At 31.4% G+C, this 18,647-nt stretch overlaps 3 protein-coding genes across 3 annotated transcripts; 2 read left to right on the top strand and 1 right to left on the bottom strand.

Annotated features, from left to right (window-relative positions):
• The first annotated feature begins 485 nt into the window (after nucleotides 1–485).
• LOC140973917 (ribulose bisphosphate carboxylase/oxygenase activase 2, chloroplastic-like) lies at nucleotides 486–2,824 on the top strand. The gene is made up of 7 exons (XM_073437061.1): nucleotides 486–654; nucleotides 853–1,139; nucleotides 1,246–1,354; nucleotides 1,524–1,609; nucleotides 1,705–2,177; nucleotides 2,268–2,566; nucleotides 2,653–2,824. The coding sequence occupies exons 1-6, from the start codon at nucleotides 610–612 to the stop codon at nucleotides 2,552–2,554; spliced, it is 1,287 nt and encodes a 428-aa protein (XP_073293162.1). The 5' UTR covers nucleotides 486–609; the 3' UTR covers nucleotides 2,555–2,566; nucleotides 2,653–2,824.
• An 8,760-nt stretch (nucleotides 2,825–11,584) lies between these two features.
• On the top strand, nucleotides 11,585–14,026 carry LOC140973918 (heat shock cognate 70 kDa protein-like). The gene is made up of 2 exons (XM_073437062.1): nucleotides 11,585–11,910; nucleotides 12,386–14,026. The coding sequence occupies exons 1-2, from the start codon at nucleotides 11,691–11,693 to the stop codon at nucleotides 13,966–13,968; spliced, it is 1,803 nt and encodes a 600-aa protein (XP_073293163.1). The 5' UTR covers nucleotides 11,585–11,690; the 3' UTR covers nucleotides 13,969–14,026.
• A 374-nt stretch (nucleotides 14,027–14,400) lies between these two features.
• LOC140972282 (thaumatin-like protein) lies at nucleotides 14,401–15,544 on the bottom strand. The gene is made up of 2 exons (XM_073434732.1): nucleotides 15,294–15,544; nucleotides 14,401–15,190 (listed from the first exon to the last, which is right to left on the bottom strand). Exons 1-2 carry the CDS (start codon nucleotides 15,352–15,354, stop codon nucleotides 14,517–14,519), a joined length of 735 nt encoding a protein of 244 aa, XP_073290833.1. The 5' UTR covers nucleotides 15,355–15,544; the 3' UTR covers nucleotides 14,401–14,516.
• Nucleotides 15,545–18,647: the final 3,103 nt, after the last annotated feature.

Raw genomic sequence — 18,647 nt, forward strand, 5'->3', positions numbered from 1 at the left:
TTATTTTTGTAAATATGTCCTATTTAATAGTAGTAAAATAGTATTATAGATATACTATGAATATTGATGGCATATATATAATTATATTTCATATTTTCATATTGTATTGAAATTTCTGTAATTTAGGCGTAATCCGGGCCAGGGAGGACAAATTCTATAATAGGAAGACAAAACGATGGTTTTCAAGATTCTAAGCCAAAAAAAAAAAACAAGAAGATAAATCCTACAATGTCTCGTTGTAATGACAAGAAAACAATGTGACAAGTGAAATTACCAAATTTTAATTGGATAAGAGTACACCAAAAATAATAACCTCAAAATTTCAAAAACTTATGAATCTATGAAGATTATTCTAAAAAAAGGAAAAAAAAAAATTTCGTTGCATTCTTTGTTTGCCACGTGGCTTGTGGGCCATCTCCATTGTATGGCCAATAGGAAAACAATGCCTAATCCTCAAGATTTTAATTTGTGTCCACAATTCCAAGTTTCCCCATACTATAAGTTATCCCACACGACTTCCCTTATCTCTTCAGAGTGGCTCTCACTGCTCTTGCATTCGAATACATACTCCACAATCTTACATCACATACACTTCGATCACTTACAGCAATGGTTGCCGCAGTCTCGACCATTGGATCCGTTAACCGGGCGCCGGTATTCTAATTTCTTCGTGTTTTGTAGGGGTTTATAAGTTTGTGTCCTGTATAGATATAATGTGATATTGGCTTTCGTTAAAGTCCAAGTTTTGCATCAAAATGGAAACTAATCTAAACAAACTTCAAGCATTTTCTTGACTTTACTAGTATGATCAATTACATCAAGAGTATATCAAGATCAAGTTGAATATTACAGGTGAGTTTGAATGGATCTGGGGCTGGAGCTGCAGTCCCCAGCTCATCCTTCTTTGGAAGTAGCTTAAAGAAGGTGAATTTGGCATTCGTCCCAAAGAGTTCGCCTTCGAGTTTCAAGATCGTGGCGGAGGACAAATGGAAGGGACTTGGTGAAGATATTTCCGATGATCAACAAGATATTACTAGAGGAAAGGGTATGGTTGATGCTCTCTTTCAAGCTCCTTCCGGAATGGGAACACACGACGCCGTCCTTAGCTCGTACGAGTACATCAGCCAGGGACTTAAAACGTAATACTGTTATATTCTCACTTATGGTTTTCTGTATAATTGTTTCATATATTAGTGAAAATTAGCATGACAAATATTAAAAATGTTAATATATCATTGCTACCAGATATAATAACATTGACAACATAGAGTCTGGATATTACATTTCTCCGTCTTTCATGGACAAGGTTGTGGTTCACATCACCAAGAACTTCATGACATTGCCTAACATCAAGGTGATCTCATATGCAAGTCATCTTAATTATATAATGATTTTATTAGTTAAAACATATCATTTTTATAAGATCCTTCTTCGATGAAGATAGAAGGTTAAAAAGTACGTACCCTTTTATGTATGTTTATTCAAAGAATAATACTTGATTCGAGGTTGTTAATGTTCGACAGGTTCCTCTTATTTTGGGTGTTTGGGGAGGCAAAGGGCAAGGAAAATCATTCCAATGCGAGCTTGTCTTCGCCAAGATGGGAATCAAGTATGTTGCATATAAATTGTTGTTGGTTGGTTTATGATCTCAATATCTGAAAAATATGATAAGAAAATCCACCTGACCAATACTTGTTTGAACAGCCCTATCATGATGAGTGCCGGAGAGCTCGAAAGCGGGAACGCCGGAGAGCCCGCGAAGCTGATCAGGCAACGGTACCGTGAAGCAGCCGACATCATCAGGAAGGGAAAGATGTGCTGCCTCTTCATCAACGATCTCGACGCCGGCGCGGGGCGTATGGGCGGGACGACTCAGTACACCGTCAATAACCAGATGGTGAACGCCACGCTCATGAACATCGCCGATAACCCCACCAACGTGCAGCTCCCTGGCATGTACAACAAAGAAGAGAACCCCCGTGTGCCTATCATCTGCACGGGTAACGACTTCTCCACATTGTATGCTCCCCTCATTCGTGACGGGCGTATGGAGAAGTTCTACTGGGCTCCCACACGTGACGACCGTATCGGCGTTTGCACCGGCATTTTCCGTACCGACAACGTCCCGTTGGAGGCCATCGTAACCCTGGTCGACACCTTCCCAGGCCAATCCATCGGTATGCTAGCTACCTTCATATCCTTCAATCTTGTTCTAAACCACCATACATATTTATTTATTTGCAACTAAAATATCGGATAAACTGCAGATTTCTTTGGCGCTTTGAGGGCAAGAGTGTATGACGACGAAGTGAGAAAGTGGGTTTCAAATGTCGGAGTCGATCTGGTGGGCCGGAAACTAGTTAACTCGAGGGAAGGACCGCCGAAATTCGAGCAGCCCAAGATGACATTAGAGAAGCTGCTGGAGTATGGATACATGCTTGTGAAGGAGCAGGAGAATGTGAAGAGGGTGCAATTGGCTGAAACATACTTGAAAGAAGCTGCCCTTGGAGATGCTAACAAAGATGCCATTGACAGTGGAGCTTTCTTCAAGTGATCAGCTTTCCATGTAAGAATTAATTGATTAAATCCACCTTAATTTCATAAATATTATAAGATGAAACATTTAATTTTATTTTGTTTATTTTATTTCAGGTTATAATACAAATATGCAGCAAAGTGAGTGAATGTTCCTGTGCCTAAAGTTTGTAGAAACTGATCACCATAACGCAACTAGTTAATTTTGGTGATTGTTATCCTGTAATTGTGTGATAATATCATACACTTCAGCCTGTGTTCATAAATTTATTCTGTTAATCCTTTTTTTTTTATTTTCTTTTTGCTTCAAAGATTTTCTTTTTCGAATCGTTGTTGTGCCTCTTACTGCTTGGATTAATAATTGTTTTTTTTTCCCCCAGAAAAAAGACTTTAAGTGGCTCTAAGTTATAGGGAAAATAACCAATAATAACATGATTCTCTACACCAAAATCCGATGATGCAGTGTTGCTTTCAAATAGATATTCGGAAATAACAAGCCTGTTGCAAACACACTTAAACCAGTATATTATTCACAACAAAATATGTTCTTATATACTAAACGGGGTAAGTACTGGTCTAAAATCTATATTGTATTTTTAATTTTTTACTTTTATTTATTTATTATTCTTAATTTTTAAATAAGTTTAAAATAAAACTTCGTAGCAATTTTGAGCAATTGTGGTGTTGAGGGACGCGGGTAGGGAGGAGAGTAGACTTGAAGGGGGAGCAAAAAACTTATAATATTAAACAATTACCTCGATGACAACAAATTTCCTCCTCCATGTTTGTAATATAATAATAATAAAAAAAAATCATTCATCCCTCATATTGTAATTTTTTTAAAAAAAAACAATCCAGCTGCGTCCTACTGTTTTAAAATTAGTTTGTATATAAATTCAAAATTATTGAATTTGAGTTTAACTCGAACATATCCACGTATAGTTCCAAATCAAATTTGATGTCTAATGATTTTATTCGATAGCTTGCGATTTGTAATGCGTTTTTTTAATTTAGGACATTGCAATTTTGGGGTTGATATGACGTCGATATAACAATGACATATGTATTGTTATGTCATACACTTGTGGAAAAAAATAATCAAAATGTTCAAAAATTGAAATATATCAGATTAAAAATATACTTATAGAAGTGTTTTTTTAACGAATTTTTTATAAAAATATTTTAAAAGTTGTTTTTAAGAATAAATATATGTTTGAACAACTATTCTATTTAAAAATGTTTTAAAAGTTGAAAAGTTGTATGAACAACTATTTAGAAAAATTGATTTTATAGTTAAAAATAATTAATAAGATGTTTGGAAAACTATTTTATAAAAATATTTTAATTTTTGTTTAACTCTCGTTTTTTAATTCTAAAAACATAAAAAAAATACATGTCAAGTGTTCTTTAAAGATTAAACTATACTTGAAGTATGATGGGGAACCAAAAATTCATGTGTTGCCGACTTGCCGTGCGGCGCAGCCGAGATAACGATCTGGCAACCACCGAAACCTAGCGTCTAGTTGGCGACGCAGCTAACAATCTTGCAACAATGAACCCCGGCAATGCTGTTTTTGGTAACCTTGTAACATTCTTCCTCACGACGTCATCACATGGTTTAGTCGATTTTGCTTGTAATATATTAACAGTTTTCTCTTTTTTAATTTTGTGGTAAACACCTGATCAGTGAATCCCAAATCCAACAAGGTTAACTAACACCTGCAGCTAGTCTGCTAGACCCAAAAATTAAATATATTTTCATATTATTTTTCGAAATTCAAATAAAGTCGAAACATCTATATATTATTCCTCTTTCGTGCATCTCATCAATATCCAACGCTAAGAAGAATGATGTTAAAGTTAGAAAAGATTATCCTATCAGCTATAAGTCTCCAAAACCTGTAAAAATTTATTTATTAAAAAAAAAAAAGAGACCAAATCATTGATGAGATTTTGTAAATTAAGTGATAAAATGGACACAAGTAGCAACTCTATGCATGCAATCCAAGTATTCATATAAATGTTCACATATGACATACTAAATGGGTTGGGTCGGGTCGGATTGGACGTATAAAACTCGGTCGGGTCTAAGTAAATACCCGTCTCCTATTGATGTGTTTCGGTCGTGTTTGTTATATTATTGTTGTGTTACTAAATTATATAAATCAATGGGCGTATGCTAAGTCATTGATTGATCTTCAAGTGATCCTTCATATCTATTCCAATTAATTTTCTTTTCTTTTTTGTCATTTTTTGTAACAATTAATTGATGTCACAAAATTCGAACCTTATCAACCTTTATATATATAATACAGATATAATAAGTATAGATATGTAAAAATATAAGAATTTTTAAGAAAAAAAACATAAATGTAATGGGTTTAACTGGGCCTAAGGTGGGCCTAAGAGTAGTTTCAAGCCCAATTTTGAGAAGGGCCCAGAAAATAATTAATGTTTGGCTACGAAAGTGTTAAATTGCATAACCAACTTAAACATACAAATAAAAGAGTGAAGAAAATAATTTGATGCGATTAAAAAAATCACACCCGAGGAAATACATCCGACCGATTTCTTCAATGGAACCAAACCACCTCGAAATATATTTTTGTGTATCAAATAAAAAAATTTGAGATGACTCCGCCCGAATGCTAAATCACTCGGATAGGTTTGGGGCTATTTATTTATGAGTAGGTCTCTTGTGAAACGGTCTCATGAATCTTTATCTGTGAGACGAGTCAACTTTACCGATATTCACAATAAAAACTAATATTTTTTCATGAATTACTCAAATAAGATATCTGTCTCATAAAACTTGGCATGTGAGACCATCTCACACAAGTTTTTGCTTTTATTTTATAGATATAGAGTTCCAATGAATATATAATTTGTTATCTATTACAACTAGATATGTAAATATTAACGTAATATTATGTTATATCTCTAAAATATAATTAGAGAATTGATTGGAGTTTTATCATATCATCATATTCTAATTCTAATTTAATCCTCTCGATTAATTGATAATTTTTTTAAACAATCTTCAAAATCCTTTTAAACTTGATTTAAAAAAGGGTAGGTCAGATGATATCACGAATCTTTATCTGTGAAACGGGTCAATCCTACCGATATTCACAATAAAAATTAATACTCTTAGCATAAAAAGTAATAATTTTTCATGGATACAAATAAGAGATCCGTCTCACAAAATACGACATGTCACATAAGTTTTTGCCTTAAAAAAAAGTGAGTTTTCCCTGAGTTTTCTTATTTTAATTTTAAACATATTTTAGAAATTTTAATTAAAATTTCGGTGATTATGTGAATATTTCTTGAATTAACATTTGTCTTGTTGTGCATTTGATAATAAATTCTTGTAATTGAACTTTTTTTATCCTTTAACATCTCAAAATAGATAGACAAGTACTATTTAAATTATTATTTAGATTTTTTTAACTTTATAATTTGATAATTCTATAAATATACTGAACATTATACATTATTTATCTTTTTTTTATATTAAGTAAAGACACGTGCGACGCACGTGAAAATACATTTCTGTTGTCAATAATTGTTGTTAAAGAAATGAGATTGAAAGAGATTAATTTACATAATTAAAATTATATATTAATGAGTTTCATGTTATTTTAGTCAATAGAAAATGAGTAATGCAACACTCATGATAAATTAAATATAAAATCTCATTAGACAATAACAAAATCTCATGATATAATTGTTGTAAATATCGCAGTATGATATATTGGTTGTTCTTTTAACATTATATGTAGGAAATTTAATGTAATATAATTTGTGCAAAAAGTATTATAAAATGAGTGTAAAAGATACTTGTTTAAAAATTTCGTGTACTATAAATCTAAGGTTATTCTTGAATGGAAGGATTTCAATACATTCATGTGTATATAGTAGTATTTCATGTTAATTATGATATATTTCAAGTCCACACAATAATGATGAAATTTGAAATTCATTCTACTTTATATAAATAATAATATGTAAATAAGTCATGTGTAGATTCAATATTTGATCTATTGTTTCATTGTTAACAATAAAATTATAATTCTAATCCATGAATTTGAAATCAATTCATCCATGCGCAATCTAAATAAATTAATAATTGTTGAAAAACATATTAGTAATAAATCTTATAATTTTGTATAAATTAAACATTGGAGAAAATATAATATAGAAGTGATATCATAGTGATAATTAAAATTAAATTTGAGAGAAGAAAAAATTATAATACATAGCGTTGACAACTTATTTTACCACGTGTTACCGATTTATGAAAAATAAAATACAATATAGATAATATATTCTATATCTTAAATTAAATTATTGCGTCAAATATTTTTTTCCTTTATATTTTCAATTTTTATTGCTTTCACGTTTTTTATTTTTTGTCATCAGCTTTTTCTTCTTTTTGAAAAAAAAATATTCTCATCATCTTCATTAGCAAATCTTATAGTGCTGTCAACATCAATCATTTGCATTTTCATATCTGTATTTTTTGATTCTTTTGTTGGACAACTTTTTTTTAATAATAATTTTGATGCTGAAAATCTTTATGTGCGATAATTTAATTATCCTCAATTTTCATTCTTATGTTGTTATCGTCTTCTATTATTTATATTTAAATATTGTTACAATCGAGACAATTGATGATCGTCTTTTTTCTTTTAAATTTCTTGTTACTCGGAATCTACTGATAGCTTTTTCCATTCAATGTTTTTTTGTTGAAATTTTTTCTTATATTTTGAATGTGTTCAATTATAAATTATTTAAATCGTTTTGCCCATTTTAAGAAGAAATGTATATTCTTCTCTATTTGATGCCTCTGCAGGTCTCCATACAAATTAAGTTTTTTTGGAAATTTTTTCGTTTAATCTACAAGCAAATAAAACCAAAGAATTTTGTTATTTCAGTCTTCTACAAATTAAGTTTTTTTTTTTTGTAAAAAATCTTTTAACTTAATATACAAGCAAATAAAACCAATGAATTTTGGTTATTTCATCGTCTAGACAACTGAAAAATATGATTTAATTAATATGATATTAATTTATCAAAAAGTGTTTAACTCTTAGTAGGAGTGTTCAAACTCCGGATAAAAATCGAAAAACCCGAAAATCCAAACTGAAAAAACCGAACACTGAATCAAACCGAAAACCGAATTTTATAATTCAGATATAAATGTTAAACCGAAATTTTTTCTTGAGAAACTTCTTGCATATATAAACTCATTCAAAAGATTATAGATTTACAAAATAAAAAAAATCATATTCAATTTAATATTTTGTGAAAAATATATGTTTACTTCATCTATAAGTAAATAAAAACCAAATAATTTTGACCTTTCTTATCATCAATCATAAGGAGAAATATTGAGTAATGCTAATTGAATAATTTTTGTAAAGATTTATTCATAATAATTTTAAAAATTTACCTTGAAAGATATGTCATTTCAGATTACATAAAGCTATAATTGATTTGCTTATATCCATCTTTTATAAAAAAAAATATTCTCGTCAATTGCAAGATCATCAAATAAGTAATTGTTATAGTTTTTTACCTTTACAAAGACGAAAAATAGTTAAAATTAGTAAAACTATATGTATTCAATCATATATTGTTAAATTTTAAAAAAAAACTAAGGCTTTGAAAAATATTAGTTGGATTTTTTTATAAAGAAATATAAATAGAATAAATGCTCACGAAATATTTATAAGGTCATCTTTCTTATATATCCGATAATACTTCGTATCATTTTCGTGAAATGTAATTAACTGTCGAACTTTTTTCATAACACCAACCCACATGATTTAATTATTTGGCATCATTATTTTAATACGTCGCTTTAAATTAAATAATCCCAATTAATGTATAATAAAGGATATTTAACATCATGTCCTTACACAAATTTTTTTTTTTTGTGAAAAAAATTCACTATATTTATAACCAAATAAAACAAAAGAATTTTGGTATTTCAATATTGTACAACTAATTGTTTTGAGAAAAAATTATTTTCACTTCATCTATAAACAAATAAAACCAATGAATTTTTGTATTTCAATATTCTCAAATTAATATTTTTTAGAAAAAAATATGTTCAATTCATCTACAAAAAAATAAAAACCAAAGAATTTTGGAATTTCAGTCTTCTTGGCAACTTGATCCTTACCTAACATACGTAGATTGACAATTTTGACATCATCATAATAATTGATTTTACAAAAACATACTCACCAAATTAAAGATAAACTTCTTGAATATATAAAATCATTCAAAAGATTATAAATCTACAAAATAAAATAAATCACATTCAAACAAATATTTTTGTGAAAAACATTTGTTCACTTCATCTACAAGTAAATACAAACCAAATAATTTTGACATTGTCTATGGAGAAGTAGTGAGTAATGCTAATGAATAATTTTTATAAAAATTTATTTATCATAATTTTAAAATTTTACATTCAAAGATATATCTTTTAAGTTTACAAAAAGTTGTAAATATTTTGTCAATATATATCTCTTATAAAAATACTCATTCGTTAATTGCAAGAATATCTCATAAAGTAATTGTTATAGTTTATAGCCTTTAAAAAGAGAAAAAATTAGATAGAATTAATACAAATATATTTATGCAATCTTATATCGTTAAATAAATTTTAGTAAATAACCAAGGCTTTGAAAAATATTAGTCGACTTTCTTTTTGATAAAGAAATATAGATAGAACAAATACCCACGAAATATTTATTAGGATTATTTATTTTCATATCTGATAATTCTTGTATCATTTTGTAAATGTAATTAAATGTCGAACCTTCTTCATGACACCAACCTTGGTAAAACAAAAAGAAAATTAGTTTAATTATTTGGCTTCATTAGTTTAATTATTTGTTTTAAAATAATTAATCTTAATTAACGTAAAATAAAATATATTTAACATTATATCCTTATACCACTTAAGTTTTTTTAAAAAAAATATTTTCACTTTATTTACAAGCAAATAAAAACAAAGAATTTTCGAAATTTTAATATTCTAGAAATTAACTTTTTGTGAAAAAATCTACAAATTAAGTTTTTTGTGAAAAAATTCTTTTCACTTCATCTATAAGCAAATAAAACCAGTATATTTTTGTATTTCAATCTTTTCAAATTAATATTTTTTGTGAAAAAAGTTTGTTCAATTCATCTACAAGAAAATAAAAATCAAATAATTTTAGAATTTCAGTTTTTTTGGCAACTTGATCATTATCTAGCATAAATGTAGTTTTACAATTTTGTCCTGATCATAATAATTGATTTTACAAAAATATCCTCACTAAATTTCTCTACTATTAACAAACTTATGACAAAGTTGACAATACACAATAGAAAAACTTAGACATTGGTTCACACTTTTATAATATGTATAGATTTAAACTTTATACTCCACTGTTTTAATTTTTGAAAACATTTATAAATGAAAAATAAAAAATTGACTGCGACCTAATGTTTGTTGGTCTATATTTTTTATTCAATTAATACCAAAAATTTCTCAGGTACAACCCTGATAACAGGTACAATGTATTGAAGCCTACATTATTATTATTTTTTTTTATGAAAAAGACAACAGACGTAGAACATTTGGAGTTGACGTTGAAAATATTCCAAAAAACCCCCAAAGAAGGGTGATTATGCGGAGTTTTTAGCAATAATTTTAAGATTACATCAATTTTTATTTCTTAATTTTTTAGGATATTTTACCGATTGTAATTCGTGACACTACATGCTTGGATTTCTTGGTTTAATTTGAAAGGTTAATTGCATTTGAAGTTTCCATATTACTAAACATCCTCATGAAAAAAAAATTATATATTAATTACTCGTGTTTTCAAATTTTGAACACACGCATCCCTATAATTTCAAATCTCGAACACATGAACCCTTTTTCCGTACGTGTTTTCAAGGGTACGTGTGCTCAAGATTTAAAAATACAAAAAATAATAGTCATGAGATGTTTCAACGATCTTCAGATTTCACGAGGTAGTATATCTAATTAACCCTAGTTTGGAAGATGTTAAATTGATCAAAGTTGAGTAGATCAAAGTGTGGTAATCTGATTAAGCAATGACAAATAATATTTAATCTATTAAATTCAAAGTGAACCTCACCTGTGCATTGAAGTCATTGAAAGTAAAGATAAACCAGGCAAAATTTGGTAAACCAAACATGATACACATCTACTACTAGTTTATTTATTTATTTAAAAAAAAATTTTTTTTAGGACATCTACTACTAGTTTACAATACAGAGAAAATGACTTTATAATTGTAAAAAAATATTAGCAAGTTATTTTATTTTATTTACCTAATTAAACATCCGAAAGACAGTTTTTTTTTATATATATAATTTAGCTTTGTTAAACAGGATTTTAATATATATATAACATTCCCATTTTAACTATCTTTTATCTTTGTTTTTTAATAAATATTTGAATATTGATTTGAAAAAAAATATTAAAATAAACGGAGAATATATATCAAACTAACGATTCAAAATTGTTTGACAAACAAACCCTTCAAAATCATTATTATAATTTTCTTGTATTGTCAATAAAAGATGAAAGGGAAAATAAATTTTTTCCCATTAACCTGTTCAATTAAATTTTTTTTTTGTTTATAAAGTTTTCAAAATTTGATTTGAGTACACTGATTTTAATTTTTGACTGTTTAGTTTAATTATTGATGTGATATTGGACTAGTCATCAATTTTTGATGTCACGCCAACATTTTTCAGAATGCTTTCCGATATCCCATCAGCTCTCCAGTAAAAGAGTACTGAAAAATCAAAGTCATTATATTTTCAAAATAAAATTTTGAAAACTCAAATAACCAAAACCAAAAAAAAGAAAAAAAAAAGTCGGTTGACCAAAAAAATTGCAATTAGTTTACAAATGGGAAAAAAAAACATCATTTAAAAAATATATATGCATGCTATAAGTTATACATGACCAAATATAAAATGTCAACAGTGGTAAACACTTCTCACAATTTGCAATTATTAATGTCAGTGGCTCTGTCTGTCTCTGCATTTTCCTCTCTGTCCCATTAGTAAAACAATCCACGACTTGGACTTTGTCCTTCGCGTAGACTAAAATGGCTGCCAATGGTGAAAGGCCGGCGATTGGTATCGATTTGGGAACGACATATTCATGTGTAGCCGTGTGGCGCAGTCGAGATGATCGCGTAGAGATCATACCGAATGATCAGGGCAACCGGACCACCCCATCTTATGTATCTTTCACCGAAACCGAACGCCTCGTTGGCGACGCAGCTAAGAATCTTGCTGCAATGAACTCAGTCAACACTGTTTTTGGTAATTCTTCCTAGCTATTACTTCGTTACGCGGTTTAGTTAATTTCGATTGTGCTTGATGTTGGAGGGAGTTTATAGTAGAAATTTATGCAGAGTCAATGGCTTGATATTTCCTCAAAATTCTTCAAAAGCGTTTGGGTCATAATGTTTCTATTTATGTTGTTATGTCACGCCCCGGGCCAGAAGTGCGCCCAAGTACCAGAAGAGACATGTTTTAAGAACTTCAAGTTTCGAAAATACGGAAATTATGGAAAACCAGTATATTATATCGACTCAGAATGCTTTGGAATTCATAGATCTGTGCAGTGATATTGGCCATGGGCATGGCCTCATAGTTGAAATATACAAATCAGTCTAATTATATGCTAAGAGAATGACTCAAATTCACATATCATTCAGATTTAATAAAACAAGAGTTTTCTGATTAAATTACTCATTTCTTGTCCTTTTTCACTCTGATATGATTAAATTTACAGATGCTAAAAGATTGATGGGCCGGAGATTTAGTGATCCTTTGGTTCAGAATGATATGAAGAACTGGCCATTCAAAGTTATTTCTGGCCCTATGGATAAGCCTGTGATTGTGGTCACGTACAAATGTGAAGAGAAACAGTTTTCCGTTGAAGAAATTTCTGCAATGGTTCTTGCCAGGATGAAAGAATGTGCCGAAGCGTATCTTGGATCGACAGTGATTGATGCAGTTATCACTGTGCCTGCATACTTCAATGATTCCCAAAGGCAAGCAACAAAGGATGCCGGAATAATATCTGGGCTCAATGTCATGCGTGTCATTGTCGAACCCACCGCTGCTGCCCTTGCTTATGGTCTTGAGAAAAAAGGTATGATCTCAGGTGAGAAGAATGTACTTATTTTTGACCTTGGTGGTGGTACATTGGATGTGTCTCTCCTCAATATCGAAAAGGGTCTTTTTAATGTGAAAGCCATAGCTGGTGATACTCACCTTGGAGGAGAAGATTTTGACAGCGAAATGGTAAGCCATTTTGTTTTAGAGTTCAAGAGAAAGCACAAGAAGGATATAAGTAACAGCCCCAGAGCATTAAGGAGGTTGAGGACAGCTTGTGAGAAAGCGAAAAGAATTCTATCATCCACGGCGCAAACAACTATTGGACTTGAATGTTTGTACGATGGAATTGATTTTGATTGGAAAATTACGCGTGCAAAATTCGAGGAGCTCAACATGGATAAGTTCCAGCTATGCATGGATCATGTGGAGAAGTGTTTGAGGGATGCTGGTATGACAAAGAGCAAGGTCGACGACGTAGTTCTCGTCGGTGGATCGACTAGAATCCCTAAGGTGCAAGAATTGCTTCAAGATTTCTTTGATGGAAAGGAGTTGTGTAGGAGCATTCATCCCGATGAGGCCGTAGCATATGGTGCTGCAGTTCAAGCTGCAATTTTGAGTGGCGAGACAAATGAGAAGATTCAAGACATAGTGCTGTGCGACGTCACTCCTCTCTCTCTTGGTGTGAGTATACGAGATGGCGACATGTCTGTCGTCGTCCCCCGGAACACCACCGTTCCTACTAAGATGGAGGAGGAGTTCAGTACGTTTATGGACGACCAAACTGACGTGATATTCCAGGTGTACCAAGGAGAAAATCCCCGAACTGATGACAACATTTTGTTGGGTGAATTCTGGCTGTCGGACATCCCTCTTGCTCCAAAGGGGGTTCCTCGATTCGATGTCACATTTGATATTGATGCAAATGGTATCTTAAATGTTTCGGCGGTGGATAAAACAACTGGTAACAATAGCAGCGTCACGATCACAAATGTCAAAGGCAGATTGTCTAAGGATGAGATCGAGAAAATGGTTAGGAACGCCGAAAACTACAGGGATGAAGATAGGAAGCTTAAAAAGAAAATCGAGGCTAGAAATTCATTGGAAGATTATGTTTATAAAATGAAAGGTACGGCTAAAAACTTAGTGTTAAAGTCCGCGATCGAAGATGCCATCCAGTGGCTGGACATCAACCAATCCGCCGAAGAGTACGAGTTCGTGGATAAAATGAATGAGCTACAGAGAATTTTCAAATAAACTTATTGTTAGTATGTACACGGTTACAGATCCTTGTATCAATCCATTTCTTTGAACATTATCCGTTTGATTTGGAACAGACTTTAATGTCATTCTTTGAACATTCTGCCCTGCTGGGGAATTCGTGTGAGCTTGTTTATTATAAATTAATCAACTTTTATTTTGGGCATCTTTCAAAGTAAAGTTTCGTTTTGTAAATGAGAAAAGATCACTGAGTTTTGGTTCGATGGCAAAACTATAGGACGATGTTTCGATAAAATCAGACACCCTCTTTTTCTTGGCGGTTCGTTTGCAAGAATTGGGCCTTTACAAAAAAATGGTTTCTGAAAAAGTAGACCTCATTTCAGCTTTACACATAATACAACACATTACACCATGTGTTTTTCATCACGAGGTTCATATTTTTTGAAAACTTTATTTCATTAAACGAAGTAAAGGAAATCAAATATCTTGACACCCTCAGACCGGGAAAAAAACAATTAAATCAAAGGTTCAGACATGAAAATCACATTTACAAAACATAAACAAAATCCAAATAATATATTTCATCAATTTGGAGGGCAGAAAGTGATGACATATCTTGGCGCCATGCAAGTCTTGAGCCCCGTAGATTCATCATAAGCATAACTATAAGCTCGAGGACAGACGGCCTTAAACAAATGTGCGAAAGGCGTCGGCTTGCATGTCTCCAGGCTCCTATACTCACCGGTGCAACAATATCTATCTTCCCTCGTAGCCAAACAAGCACTCTTGCAAGCCACCACCTTCCCACCCCGCCTCACCGCCAACTTCTCCGGACAGCAACCGTTCAAGTCCGCCTCACACGCTGCCACGCCACATCCATGGCCACCGCCCACCGGAATCATCGACACCGGAAGATTGAATCCGTCCACTAAGCTCACGTCATAGTAATGTTTAGGATTCAAACTCGTTCCGAGTGTCATTTCAACCAATGTCGCTGGAGGCTCTCCCCCGGCGCCGGTGCAATGCAACTTCCCCGCACAGTCTCCGGTCTGGCATGATCCTTTACCAGTCTCATCGAAACAGCAGCCCTGTCGAGCCCATATCCGTCCCGACCAATGCTTGGGGCAGTCCACCACCACTTGTTGGCCGCTGTTGAGACGGAAACCGCCGTTGTTCAGTGTCTCGTGACCGGCGGTGGCGAGTATCCCGGGCCATACGGGGCCCTTGCAGTTATTCACTACAATGAGCTGCGTTCCATCTGCAATCAAGAAATCATAACAACATGTTATAACTTCTGAACATATAAAGCAAACTCTTTCTATGATCATAAAGTTCATAAAAACGAAGTGACAATAACAAACCGGAAGTGAATACTGATGTGATGAAGCAGAAAAGGAACAAGAACAGCTTGAAATTCGACATTTCCTATGATTTAATTATCGTTGATATTTAACGTAATTTAAAGAAAAACATCGTTAAGAAGACAGAGGGATGATTCATTAATCTTGAATAAATGGTGGGCAACTGTTTATGAATGGAAATCAAGGCCCACGGTGTGCGGTTTTTCGACCCTTTATTCCACGTTCTATGAAGATGGGTGGATTTCGTGAAAGTGGAGAAAAGAGGCAAGTTTAATTATTTAGATCACATAATCATTATTAATTAAAAAATTATTTTTATAAAACAAAATTATCATTAAAGTAACATGAATAACCACGTGTAATTGTTTCGAATCAAGTTTTGTGCTGGAATCACGACATTTTATTTTTATATTATATTTTATTTTATAGTTTAGTGTGGCCTCCATTGTGTGTAATTTTTATATTTTTTGTAGAAGACTAATGTCGTACGTAGGATTTTGTCTCCCATTTATTTCAAAATTTGATCTGAGCCTTATAACAATGTCGGGCCAACGCAGTGTTGTGTGTTTGTATAATCGTTTTAATAATGATATTACATCCAATTTCGGTCTTCGATAAATCCATCGCCCCATCAAACGATCATAGGCATCATCCCATGTCACATATTGATCAATCTTACATCGTGGGACGAACAAAAAAATTATTTATGTTTGAATCGGGGAAGCTTTCGAGTGCTTTTCGGGTGAGTCTATGCTACAACCTGAGTAGAACTACCCATGTATAAAGATGTGGAGTACACTCTTCTCCCTTCATCTTCAGTCAATTTCAAGATTATCGCTCATCCGGGAATGCTCCCACGTTAATTCCAGGTTGTGCTAAAGTGTTGCTTCAAACCAACAAGAGCAACATGCAAAACAAGAAGGTGATCTCCGACCATTGTTACACATACTATAAATATATCGATTTTTACTTTAATTCAAAACAAAAACAAGAAAAATTAAATTGAAATATTGGAAACTTTTACCTTTTGCGTCAGGTTTGCGATGATATATCAGGAAAGAAGTAAATAAGGCTGTTAGAAAGCCGAAGGTCACGAATCAAACAACCGGAGTATGGAAGGAAATTAGAAATGTCAATGGGGCGAGTATAGCTAAACTCAAGACCCGTCTCATGAAGAAAAATTTGACTCATTATCTGCTCCACTCCAGTTAAATATTCTTTGGACCCCCGCCATGAATATAAAACAAACAAGCCTTTAAATACAACACAATAGAAAACTAATTCATGTCTTTGACCACACTTAATAATGAAAACAAAGTATCTTCACCACATAATGAATTACATAAAAAAGAGTTACTAATTCACAAAAAAAGATATTGACATTCCAAATGGACATTAATAAAACTAAAACTCTGAGTATTTACATACACATATATTAGTCATTATAGGACCTATGACCCGTTCCATACCTGGATCGGTATGAAAAATTTGACCCGAGATCCGTCCTATTATCCATTTAATATGATCAAATCCGTCCTAGACGGAGCAGGTTCATTGTGGGACATCCCTGAAGGAAATCTTTTGCCCAAGTACAACAAAAAAGAGTAACATATCTTACTCTTGCAAGTTCTGTAAAATTAAAAGAATAATATAAAGTTCTAACCAAATTGGTTTTCAGTCAAAAGAAAAAGGATGTCTTCCACCACGAGTTCAATTATTTCACATGTGCTTTATTTTTATTTTTTTGCAAATTGGAGTCCCTCAAGAAATATTGAAATTATACTATAAACCTCAACTATATTTATTTACATAAAATGAATTATTTCCATCAACATTAAGTACTAGACTAATTATTGCTTATGATATTTTGGCAAATGTTGTGATGAGAAAGAACAAGTTAATGATAATTAGCTTCCTGAAGATTTAGATAATCAAGTTAGAGTAAGTACATGAGAGAGACAGATCAATTCTACCGATATTCACAATAGAAAGTAATACGCTTAGCATAAAAAAGTAATATTTTTTCATGTATGAACCAAATAAAAGATTTCACCCACGAAATTGATCCATGAGACCGTTTCATAAGAGTTTTTGTGATCAAGTTAAGTGTGATTATTTATTTACCCAAATCATTTGATCCTATTTTCTATAAAACAGAAAAATTACTAAAACTCCAGTTAAAAAGCTATTCGTGCAAATTTTTCTCAAAAGATGTATTTAATGATTAATATTTATCATTATATGATATATATATATATATATCCACTAAGAAAATATCCTAAAGACGACATATCATTGACTAATTTTTTTGTGGTGCAGAAAAAATTTACAATGGGTATGAACATCATATGCGTTCATATGTATATAATTTGGTTACGTTAGCCCAAATCATTTATTTTATTTTTTGTTCTCATTTTAAATTACGATACAATGGAATTTGTTTGGTAGCAATCATTTACGGACATCGAAACATGTGATGTCTACTTATTAATTTAGTGATGACCAAACAAGAAACTGCAATAAAAAATATTAATAATACACAATTTTGTTGAAAAATAATATTTAAAATGTGTGTATTGAATATTTGAATGTTGAATATTTGAATGTTGAAAATTAGGTAAAAATAGGTGTTGAATATTGAAATTTGTGTATGATCATGAATATCATGATGTAATTTATTTTTAGATTATTTGTAAAAATTTTCTATAAATAGATCTCTCATTTGTGAAGAAAATCACAATTGAGTTGAGAGAAAAATATTATAAAGTGTGTAGTGTGATAATTTTGAGAGTTTGAGATTTTTTATTTTTTACCGTAAATTTTTACTTTTTCACAACACGTTATCAGCACGAAGCTCTAAAAGTCCTCCATATTTTTCCAAGCTCCGAACAGAAGAAAAAGGTAACAAAAGTAATAATATTTATTTTACTGTTATTTATTTATTGTTTATATATGTAATATATAATATAATGTTATTGTTAGAAATAATAAAAATAATTTTTTCAAAAACTTGTTATAAATCCTGGGAGGATGTTAAGACGACATCCCACACTCCCGGTAAGGGATACGACAAGTATAAAAGTCTATAAGGTTTTTAAACAAAATATCTTATGACACCTCATTATAATATTGTGATATGATATACATAATTATTTAAAACATTACTAATATTATATACACCATATTATTACCATAAAATTATACAAATACATACATTTATTTTCTTGTACACCAACGATCATAAACGGTAACAAAACAGCTAATTTTTGCCCTATAAATACAATCTCACAAATACATTCAATCACTCCAACTTTCTCTTCTTCTCTAAAAATTATTCTTCATCAAATTTTCGAA

The sequence above is a fragment of the Primulina huaijiensis genome, chromosome 3 (genome assembly GCF_012295235.1).
Source record: "Primulina huaijiensis isolate GDHJ02 chromosome 3, ASM1229523v2, whole genome shotgun sequence".
Lineage (NCBI taxonomy): Eukaryota > Viridiplantae > Streptophyta > Magnoliopsida > Lamiales > Gesneriaceae > Primulina > Primulina huaijiensis.

Coding starts and splice junctions, on each gene's coding strand:
- LOC140973917 (XM_073437061.1), top strand. CDS start 610: ATGGTTGCCGCAGTCTCGACCATTGGATCCGTTAACCGGGCGCCG. Junction 655..852: donor GATCCGTTAACCGGGCGCCG/GTATTCTAATTT, acceptor TGAATATTACAG/GTGAGTTTGAATGGATCTGG. Junction 1,610..1,704: donor TTCGCCAAGATGGGAATCAA/GTATGTTGCATA, acceptor TTGTTTGAACAG/CCCTATCATGATGAGTGCCG.
- LOC140973918 (XM_073437062.1), top strand. CDS start 11,691: ATGGCTGCCAATGGTGAAAGGCCGGCGATTGGTATCGATTTGGGAACG. Junction 11,911..12,385: donor CTCAGTCAACACTGTTTTTG/GTAATTCTTCCT, acceptor TTAAATTTACAG/ATGCTAAAAGATTGATGGGC.
- LOC140972282 (XM_073434732.1), bottom strand. CDS start 15,354: ATGTCGAATTTCAAGCTGTTCTTGTTCCTTTTCTGCTTCATCACATCA. Junction 15,191..15,293: donor CACATCAGTATTCACTTCCG/GTTTGTTATTGT, acceptor TCTTGATTGCAG/ATGGAACGCAGCTCATTGTA.